General features: G+C 39.7%; 1 protein-coding gene across 1 annotated transcript; it reads right to left on the bottom strand.

The window, feature by feature from the left end:
• Window positions 1–210: 210 nt before the first annotated feature.
• Window positions 211–8,287, bottom strand: tmem9b (TMEM9 domain family, member B). The gene is made up of 5 exons (XM_030048379.1): window positions 8,040–8,287; window positions 7,697–7,788; window positions 7,489–7,597; window positions 4,039–4,173; window positions 211–1,638 (listed from the first exon to the last, which is right to left on the bottom strand). The coding sequence occupies exons 1-5, from the start codon at window positions 8,109–8,111 to the stop codon at window positions 1,483–1,485; spliced, it is 564 nt and encodes a 187-aa protein (XP_029904239.1). The 5' UTR covers window positions 8,112–8,287; the 3' UTR covers window positions 211–1,482.
• Between the last annotated feature and the right edge of the window lie 2,462 nt (window positions 8,288–10,749).

Here is a 10,749-nt window from a genome sequence, read left to right as displayed (position 1 = left end):
CGGCTGACCTATCATTATTTTTAGTCTTGAGTTGTCTAAGTTGACAGATCTCAGACCACCTAAGAAAATATGAATGACTTACGGATTATTAAATTTAGCAGTTTAATTAACAGATGATGTATGACTACTCTGCATGCTGGTGACAGGTCTGTTTTTTTCCAAGTTGACATAAATGCCCCTAAAAATTTCATACCACTCCAGACAGCAGAATCACAAATATTACACAAATTTATTTCAAATTTAAAGGTATCACATATACAAGAGTTAAGAACACTTTCATAAGTCTCGCAACAGGTGTTCCCCCCCTCCCCTGTACATAGCCCAGCTACTCAAAATTTCCTTTTTACACCTCAGAATCTCACATACCAGCGTTGTCCTACAGGTAAGACAATGAATATTATTTCGAACCTTGATAAAGAAGCTGAGGTTGGATCCAGCACATACTAGTGAGAACCACCCCCGCGCCCAAAAAAGGAATAGACATCAAATTTGTCTAGGCAGTTGAACAGGGCACTGACTGATAGATAGGATAAATACCACAAGCTACTTTTACTGACGATACAAATGTATAATTGCATCAGTTTCTGAAATGACTTTAAGTGAAATTAAATCCAAATATCAAACTGATTACAGTGCATGAAATAGGGGTTTTCACACCAATTCAGACACAAAATGTGTTATTATGGTAGGGATGAATGGTTGGAAATGAATGTATAAAAGATTTATTATAAAACATGCATTTTCAAATTAGGCTAATACAAACACTTACATTTTACCCTCCTTCCTATCCCTTGTGATAAGAGCAGTCATTCCAGGTTATGCAATAGGTGGAAAATTACCACCGGCCATGTACTAATAAATTACTGCAGTCAGTGTGTTGGCCCACTCTCCCAGCCACCAGCCATCATTTGAATCATCTTTACTACTGTAACAGTGTATGTAGCTGGTCAGATTGTGAGAGACTAGTAAACATTGGACTTCACCAGCTACTGGGTCCAGGACAAACTGAAATTCTCCCATCGTGTTGGAAGACTTTAAAAAAAGATTGAAAATGTAATTTGGTCTGATGTAGTATAGGCTCTACTATGAATTTTTCATTTTATTTTCTGGTGACTTGGCACTTTCACAAATTGGAGAGCAGACAAAGATTAGGTTTTTGCATTTTGAGATTTTTATGACAGACAATTCATTTAGGATTGGAAAAACAAACGCACTGTAATTCTCTGGTGCCGCTTGGAGTGTTAAATAGCACGGCCCCCAGCTCTGATCACACACGCCTGCCAGGGGGTGTCTGCATGACAAGTCACAAGATCGCTGTACCACGTTCACCTCTGAAACACTGTAGTCATACGCCGTGGGATACAAATCACAAATGGGAATGTACATTTGAAATCAGAAGGGAGAGAGAGGAAGAGATAGAAACTGGGGGCTGTGTCACAGTGTTTATGCTCCACCTAGAGATGCTGTTTGCAAGGGAAAGGTTTAACTGAGGACGACGTGGCGGTCGAAGACGGACTTCCTCTGCTCCTGGACCTGCCTCCTCCAGCGCTGCTGAGCATGCTCCACTTTGTTTAACATGTTGGGTCGGGAGTGTGAACGGGACAGAACGTTGTGAGCATTGGCAAAAGGCTGCTGGTCCTGAAAGCAAAGTGAAAAACAAAGGTCAGACGTCGTGAAGGCTGAAATAGGGATGTAGGGCTGACACAATAACATTAATGAGGAAGACTGGGCAAAAGGAAAATCGCACAGCCATCGCAGGCATGTCTGACAATGTGTTTATTGTTTTTATTGCAATATAAACTAGTTGTTTATATTGCAGTGGTGCTTAGAGGTATTGGTTACACATCTGTCTCCATTTTGGTCCCAGCTAAAGCTCAGGTCCACACTGCTGTACTATCAATTCTTTTCTGACCACCTGATTGTAATAAAAGCCCACAATTCTCAACATCAGGACAGTAGTTCTTTTGTTTTGTAAGTGAATTAAATAATTATACCATTGTTAGTTTATTTAATTTCATGTTTTCTCTAGCAGTGGGGATTTTTCTGCTCCGTTGCTTGAACGCAGCAGAGGAAACACTGAAGTCATTACAACTCTTCCATTACCTGGCAAACAAACAAACTAAGCAATTCCACAAATCTCTGTGAGGCCTGCAAGTAGCAGCTGCATTACCAGAACATTCTCATAGTGACCCTGTAAGAAAACCCAGTGCTGCAATCTGCTAAGCCACATTTTAGGAAGAGAGAGAAACCTCAACATTCTCTCTTTCTGCCAGTGAAAACACAGGGCTCTCAGTGAGGCAGCTGCAGTACCGCCTCTGACCACACAGTGGAGCTCTCACTTTTTTTTTTTTTGCCTTACTGCAACTAAGACATTGTCATAATATGTGAAATCAATTCATCTTATTGTTCTCTGTATGTACTTTCCAGCATTTTTATGACATTTCCTCTTCACTAAATGGTTTGTAATAGAGTGTAACAGAGCATATAAGTAAGAGAAAGAGATTGGCATGCAACTAAAGCATGAGATTGAGAATATTTTACATGCACCTTAACCAAACCTCAATGAGCCACGAGGACACACCCTATTAACCTAATTTTCCCAATCAGCTGCTATATCAAACCCTGTGTTTACTCCTGGATTACAGAGTCATCCTGCAGTGCTGCCCAGCTGCTCACATTAACACTCCCTGGGGAAAGCTGTCATAATCAACATTTCCATGTTGATTTCCCTTAACTATGAAAATATCAAAACTACTGATAAAATGTGCTTTGGGATGTTTTTTTTTTTTTTTTTTTTTTTTTGATAAAGGTGTTTTAACACAATCTGAGTCTGCCTAAAACATCCTCTCACTAAGTCAAAATTTCTACACCCACAGTAGGATAAAAAAAAATTACCACAGAGACCTAATACTGTGTTGATTTTTTAGCATAAAAAAAAGACTGAATCCCTTGTTAAACAATTTACACAATGCATAAGGGGTGTGAATGACCTTGAAACATAATAACAGTTACTGACTGACAGGGTAAATATTTTTACTTGGCATGAAAGTGAAGGTGAAAGTAATTAAAGACAAAACAAATGAAGCATTAAGATGCCAAATCAAAACAAAAGGTACAAAAGAGAAAAATACAGCAAAAACAAAACAATATAACAGAAGATAAGAAAGAAGTAATAAAAAATGAATTAAATAAATAAGTGTGCTCACTTAAAAACTCTGAAAATATTGTATACATTCACTGTTTCGTTAGCTTTTTTGTGAGGAGGAAATTATTGACATGTGTTGTTATTTTGTTCAGAAATACAAAGAATTTAAGGTTTTTGCTATGTAACATCACATTTGTGAACACGGAATTTGGCAATCGTCCTTGTTATTAAAAACATCACAACCAAATATAATGTTTCTATGGAAAAGAGGAAATGTTGTTATCTATAAAATTATTCATCTCTTCCCAAGGTTAGTTTCTTTTATTTATTTGTTTGTTTTGGGAGAATGATGGAACAGGATGATATGTTTCAAACAAGATTATGAGCAATAGGTCTGGGACAATATGCTTATATCTCCTGATTCAATACTATCACGACACGACATCTTAATCAGTATTTAATCTTACATATTGTAATTCAATATTATGATTAACTGCGGTGTGTTTATTTTTAATTATCCTCTAGTTTGTCAGTATAAAGATTCATGAAACAGTGATTATCCTAAAGGTCATAATAGGTCATTTTATACAGTGATGTCGAGATCAAAAAAAAAAAAAAAATGGTCTCACTACAATGAAGTCGCTACTATGGAGGCTATGATCATCACATATGAATATAATTGGGTTCCCTGAATCCACAAGAGTCTCAGCTTTCCAGTCAAACCCAATTTATGCAACTCCAAGACTGTTTAGGCCCCAGTCTGCACAAATACACCATTTTACAGCAGGCCAGAAGAACACATGTGGACTGCATGCTTTTTGCCTCAAACTGCATGGGATTAGCAGCTCTCTAACTACAATTCTGAATGACATGAAAGGAAGAGTAAAACATACCCCAACATCATCATCGCTCTGGATAAGCTGGGAGTGTCCAAACAGACGCCTTTTCAACATGGGCTCCAGCAGGGTCAGGTACACCATGTAGAGCAGCAGCAGGCCCAAGATGGACAGGTACATTATGATGGTGCCCTGCACATGATGGACAGTGACGTCATGTGAATAATGGGGGGGGACCCTTTGTAGCACAGAGGAGATATGTTGCTCAAACACTCGGTATTTAGTGTTAGTGTATGTTTATGTTAACAATATGTTAAATTATTATTATTTTAAAAATGTAAATTACTTATCAAACAGACCTAACAATAGGCTAGGTGCACCAACTCCATACTTCCTGAAAGAAAGACTGCATCTTCATTTCCTGTCCTTTACTATTGGATTAAGTGATTAATCAGGTGTGCACTGGGCAGGCCCAAGGTGTTTCACACACCTGATTAATCACTTTATCCAGTAGTAAAGGACAGGAAATGAATATACAGTCTTTCTTTCAGGAAGTATGGGGCTTGTGCACCTACCCTATTCAGCTACCAATGAATGAGCAGTAGTATGCATGTGATAACATAGATTGAAAAATAAGCCGAAGTGATACCTCTTCTCGGAATAGACAAGCTAGGCCAGTGTGCTGCTGTTAGCCAGTGAAAATAATGCAGACTGGGAACTCTTCACTTTGTTTCACAATCTATGTCAGTGCGCTGCTATAGCCTGGAAATCCCGGTAAAATAAGACAGTCGCCTAAAAAGTAACTTGTTTTTAGACCACTTTCGCTTGTTTCAAGATCATTTTCCTTGTTCCACTGGCAGTTTTTTTTTTTTTTTTTAAACTTACTGAACTTACTGAACTGTGTTTTAAAAACACAAACAGCTAGCTAAGAGGATGGCTGGGAAAGTGGAAATTCGAGAGATCGGTTGGTTTGACAAGATCCTTTAATTCACACTTGAGCGGGCAAACACACGCTGCACAGATCGGCAGCGTGTGTGAGCTCGTAGTATGTCATCACATAGCAGTCAAACTAAGCTGCATTTTCACTTCCGCTACCAGGATGCCGATTATTATTGAATTGAATTATGCTTCAGCATAATTCAACACACACACTTGCGAAGAAACCGACCCTGCGTTCCAAATCGCATACTTATACTTTTTACTTTTAGTATGTACTGCAGCTGCCCTTACAAAGTATGTATTTTAGTATGTATTGGGACATACTAATTTTTTTTTTCTCCCTACTAAATAGTATGGTAGTATGGGTATTGGAACGCAGGGTGAAACACAAAACAAAATCCGCCAGGAAGGGAATTTCTCGGCTCTGTTCTTCCTCTTTGGCAGTTTTGGCAGCGACTTCCAGCAATAGTATGTGTCTGCAGACCCGGAGACTGCAGATTCAGGCCCGCAGTTTTGGGACCCGCAGTTCTAGGCCCCTCGCAGCGCCACCTACTGGACTGGACCCGCAGTACAGGACCCGCAGTTCTAGGCCCCTCGTTTTTCCGCGACAGCGCCACCTACTGGATGACTGCAAAACTGCAAGAATTTCCCTCGGGGATCAGTAAAGGAGAGCGCCACCTACTGGACTGGACCCGCAGTACAGGACCCGCAGTTCTAGGCCCCTCGTTTTTCCGCGACAGCGCCACCTACTGGATGACTGCAAAACTGCAAGAATTTCCCTCGGGGATCAGTAAAGGAGAAGCTTTGAAGGCTTATTACACCTTCAATTCTAACAGTTTAAATATTTATTGTACCCCAATACTGCACTGGTTTAACGTTTATCACACCAAAATACTACATACTAACAACTGATTAAAGGTTTGTTATACCTCAATATGTTTTCGCATGCACGCATATGCACAACAGGAGCAGGAACAGGAGCCTGTGTGATTCCCCTGACTTTTTTTCATTGCTCTTATGTGTACAGGCACACTCATGCAAAGCCGTGCGTGCAAGCACATATGCGTGCATGCACTGTCTTGCGTGCATGCGCATGGACAAGCCGGGGAAACAGGCCAGGGATCTTGTGATTCTAACGGCTTTTTTTCATGAGCGTAGCCAGACATTTTTCTCTGCAGTTGCTTTGTAGTTGCTATACAACTGTACGGAGTTGCTTGACAGTTTACTACAATGCCAATCAAACAGCATAAATAAGGATATGGATGTCATTATTGGCTTGTTCATTGGAATCAGAGCCGTCTCGGAGATATGCACACGCACCAGATAAACATTATGTTGTAGGCCTAGGCCTGGCAAAATCAATTTGACGTTCGTTGTTGATAATTTAACTGCTGGTATATATGCCGCTTTTTCAAGCTATCTTAGCGTCTGTGTTGCTTGGCAACCGTTCTGTCCACTCTATCTTGCTTGGTGGAAGAATGAGTAGTTCTCAATTTTATTGTGACATTATTACCAATAAATTATTGATTTTTTTTTTTTCTTGTGTGATTATGTTATGGGCAATATGGAGGGTAACCGTTTTATAAAATTAGTAAGTCCCTTGAAGCAGTGGGTTACAGTGATTTTACAACGGCAAAACGCTCCTCAGCCGTTGTGAAATCACTGTAACCCACTGCTTCTCGGGGCTTATTGCTTAAATTGAGAAGTATTTACTCTTCCACCAAGCAATAGCGTGCAATCCAGCAAGAAAGTGGGCAGAATGGTTGCCAAGCAACACAGACGCTGAGATCGGGTGAAAATCAACAGTCTCTTTCTTCTCCTCACACCAGCTCTGAAAGCAGCGAACAGACCACAGAGTTTGTTTCACAGTCGCCACTTCATTTCTCGCAATAAAAAAATAAATAAATAAAAAATGCACCAAAGTTAATATTGTGGGTGATGGGCAACCCATGTCACACTGTAATAATAATAGTAAAATAATCTCATTACCTGTTAGTATGTTGACAAAGTTTCAGTAGGCCTATATGTTTTTTTCCACAAATTTTAATTAGTAGTATACGATACAAACAGGCATGTAAAGGGTTAATATTTGATTAAGTAATGATTTAAAATAATTTTAATTTAAAACGAGGGGCCTAGAACTGCAGGTCCAGGACCGCGGTGCAGTTTTACAATCGTCCAGTCCAGTAGGTGGCGCTGTCGCGGAAAAACGAGGGGCGTAGAACTGCAGGTCCAGGACAGCGGTGCAGTTTTACAATCGTCCAGTCCAGTAGGTGGCGCTGTCGCGGAAAAACGAGGGGCGTAGAACTGCGGGTCCTGTACTGCGGGTCCAGTCCAGTAGGTGTCGCTGCGAGGGGCCTAGAACTGCGGGTCCCAAAACTGCGGGCCTGAATCTGCAGTCTCCGGGTCTGCAGACACATGCTCCTCACTTCCAGTGCACTCTTGTTGATACAGCGCCACCACGTGGGCGCAATGCTGCAACTGCAGTTAAAATGACATCCATCTACCACAACGCTTGTCAGAAAATAATTTGCAGGAAAAACCCTGCACTTGTTGTAGGTGACTTACTTTGATGGTCCCAGAGCTCCTCTCCTCATACTTGCACTCACAGCGTAAACAATAAGCCTCCACGTCCTTCCCGTCGACCGGCATCGGCTCCACCACATGGAGACAGTTGCTGGAAAATGCGAGAAACAGCAGACAAAAAAAATCCGACAGGGTTAGCTCATGCTGGAAATCCAAACACATCATTCCCACCGGTGTGAGCACAACATACCAGTCTTTAAGAGAGACGTTTTGTTTGTAGATCTGTCCCTCGATGTCTCTGTAAGGCGGACAGATGCACTTACAGCGGATGTCTTCTGAGTTCTGCAGATCCATCACAAGAAGGAAACTGTCAACAAACTGTCTGCCATGCTAACTATTAGTCGACAAAAACAAGAAGCTACAGCTGCGTAGCTAGGTTTACAGCACACGCTACACCCTCGTTAAAACACTATATGGCTAACGTAAGTGGAAACTAATTAGCACTGGCTGTTATTTAGCGTGTCAATATTAACTACACGGTTTATTATAGGAGCTAGCTAACCTGGAGCTAACCGAGCTAGCGACAGCCTTACCTTCGCACCCGCTTGTGTCAACAGCAGAAAACAAACTACGGACAGTAACTCGATAAAGAATACAGATTTCATTTTTACAGTGTGTCACAGACTGGCAGCTTTCTTAATAATGACGCTCCCAGGGCAACTAAAATATTGTCAGCCGCGTAAAAATAAATAAAAAAAAACGCCACTAGCTGACGTGCCGTTAGCCTGTAAGCTAATTTTCATAAACACCCCAGGTTCCGATCAGCTGACTCGCGACTTCCGGAGCTGCGGGGAGACAGTTTCCGTCCACTGGGCTGTGGGAGCGTTTGGGTACTGTAACCGTGGAGCCCCAGATGGGTGGCGTGTCAGCAGCTGGGGCGGAGTTTACTTTCAAGTGTTCAAGTTTTAGGTAGGTAGGTAGGTAGGTAGATACTTTATTCATCCCGCAGGAAATTCACATTTTCTTCAGCAGTATCCACAGATTACAAATTAAGTAAATAAAAAAATAGAAATAAAGAATAAGATCTAAGTATAACAGAATAAGATCTGAGTACAACAGAATAACCTAAGTACAACCCAGTGTGCAAAAAGCAATGTGCAACAAAAAAAAAAAAAAAAAACAGAAAAAACCGTGTGCATGGGTGTATAAAATGTGCATAGAGGTAGGTCAATGTGCAAATTTAGAAGAAATATACAGTATACACATGATAAATAGCAGTATAGTCCAGTAATTTTAGGCCAAAATTGGGGTCAACCTAGGACAAATTGCAAGAGAAGTAAACTCAACTGATTTTGTATCCTCAGTTTGTCCTGAGTGAGGGAAAAAAAAGTCCCAAGAAATCCCATTGGTGGAAAGTTTTGAAAATCACCTTTATATGACCATATAATACCAAAAAACACTGTTTTTAACACACAGGGGAAAGGGGTTCAAAATTTTACTTTCAGATATCACTATAAAAATTCACAAGTTGATTACACACACAAAGACAAGAAAAAAAGTCAATTACTAGTTCTTTGAATTATTCTGTTTACACATGCATATCACACATTATCTGATTTGATATGCGCTAATAAGGAATATAAGGAATAAATGATAGAAGAGACATTTAAACAGTGAATTAAAAGGTTACTATATATATAGTAACCTTGAATTAAAAGGTTACTATATCACAGTGAATTAAAAGGTTATTATATATTTAGTAACCTTTTAATTCACTGTTTTAATATCTGTTCTGGCATTTATTCCTTATATTCCTTATTAATGCATATCAAATCAGATAATGTATGATATGCATGTGTAAACAGAATAATTCAAAGAACTTGTAATTGACTTTTTTTCTTGTCTTTGTGAGTGTAATCAACTTGTGAATTTTTATAGTGATATCTGAAAGTAAAATTTGGAATCCCTTTCCCCTGTGTGATAAAAACAGTGTTTTTTGGTAATATGTGGTCCTAAATAGGTGATTTTCAAAACTTTCCACCAATGAGATTTCTTGGGACTTTTTTTCCCTCACTCAGGACAAACTGAGGATACAAAATCAGTTGAGTTTGGTTCTCTTGCAATTTGTCCTAGGTTTTTTCATAAAATGACTGGACTAGTAAGCAATATAGACACTATGAACAAGGATTATAAAAAGATAGGAATATGAACAATTTCAACAGAAGTAATAACAGTTAAACAGAAGTAATAACAGTTAAACAGCAGTGGAAAATAACCTAAGTTTTCAAGTGTTCGGTGGCTCAAGATAAAGCAGCGCTCCTTGTGACTTTTCGCAGATAGTGTTGCAGTGTTAGAAGTTACACTGAAGGGGTTAAAGTCAGTGAATATGGAGCCTAAACCTTCACATGCACAGCAGGCATTATTTACCAACCCCCATATTACTTTTGAAGGGAATACTAACAGCCCACTTAAGACTATGTGCCCCGAGTTACATGCTGCATGCAGTGTGAGGTGTATCTATGGGTGTAGTATGGTGGGTTTCCATTAGGCCCATATCTTAAGACAAATGAAGTGAACCCAAACACCCATGATGTTCACTGGAGGTTTCAAGGGAGCCAGTCTATTTATTATACCATATACCGAGATATTACTATAACTCTTACAATTTGCACAACTGCACTGCAGGCTACACATGTGGTATTTTGTATTGTACACAGTAGTAGGGATATGTTTGTGATGTTGTATTACTGGCATTGTCTTGTTATTGCTGCTTTTACTGAAGGTAAATTTGATAATACATGTATTGTAATATTTTATATAGTTTATACTACATTTTATCCTTACTTTGTTGTGCTTTCCTTGTGGTATATGCTTTGTGTTTACTGCATGCATATGTGCAAATCCACCCATAATTGTGAAAGTGTGAATTTTGGTTGTTTACTTGCCTGTATACTTCTCTGCATTGTGAAGCCTTTTGTGAAAGGGACTAGATAAATAAACCTGACTTGATTTCACTTAACTTATGAATGGTATAAATGTGAATTCCTGTAACTGGTGATACAGCTCTCCCTACAGCTGTCTCCGCACATCCACATGGCAGACTGAGCACTGCGTGATTCTGTGGTCAAATGTATGCACTGCATTATAACCAGCATTCCTCATCTCCTCACAGGAAAGCCACAGAGAGTGGGTAGAGGATGGCACAAAACATGGACAAGAGATGGGCGATGGATAACAACAAATGTGCCAGTTATGATACAATATGTAACATTGTTGTTCTGTGTTATATGCAACAGCACATAC

This window comes from Myripristis murdjan, chromosome 3 (genome assembly GCF_902150065.1).
Source record: "Myripristis murdjan chromosome 3, fMyrMur1.1, whole genome shotgun sequence".
Classification (NCBI taxonomy): domain Eukaryota; kingdom Metazoa; phylum Chordata; class Actinopteri; order Holocentriformes; family Holocentridae; genus Myripristis; species Myripristis murdjan.
This window is presented reverse-complemented; position numbering and strand designations above follow the sequence as displayed.

Coding starts and splice junctions, on each gene's coding strand:
- tmem9b (XM_030048379.1), bottom strand. CDS start 8,111: ATGAAATCTGTATTCTTTATCGAGTTACTGTCCGTAGTTTGTTTTCTG. Junction 7,789..8,039: donor TGACACAAGCGGGTGCGAAG/GTAAGGCTGTCG, acceptor ATGGATCTGCAG/AACTCAGAAGACATCCGCTG. Junction 7,598..7,696: donor AACGTCTCTCTTAAAGACTG/GTATGTTGTGCT, acceptor CGCATTTTCCAG/CAACTGTCTCCATGTGGTGG.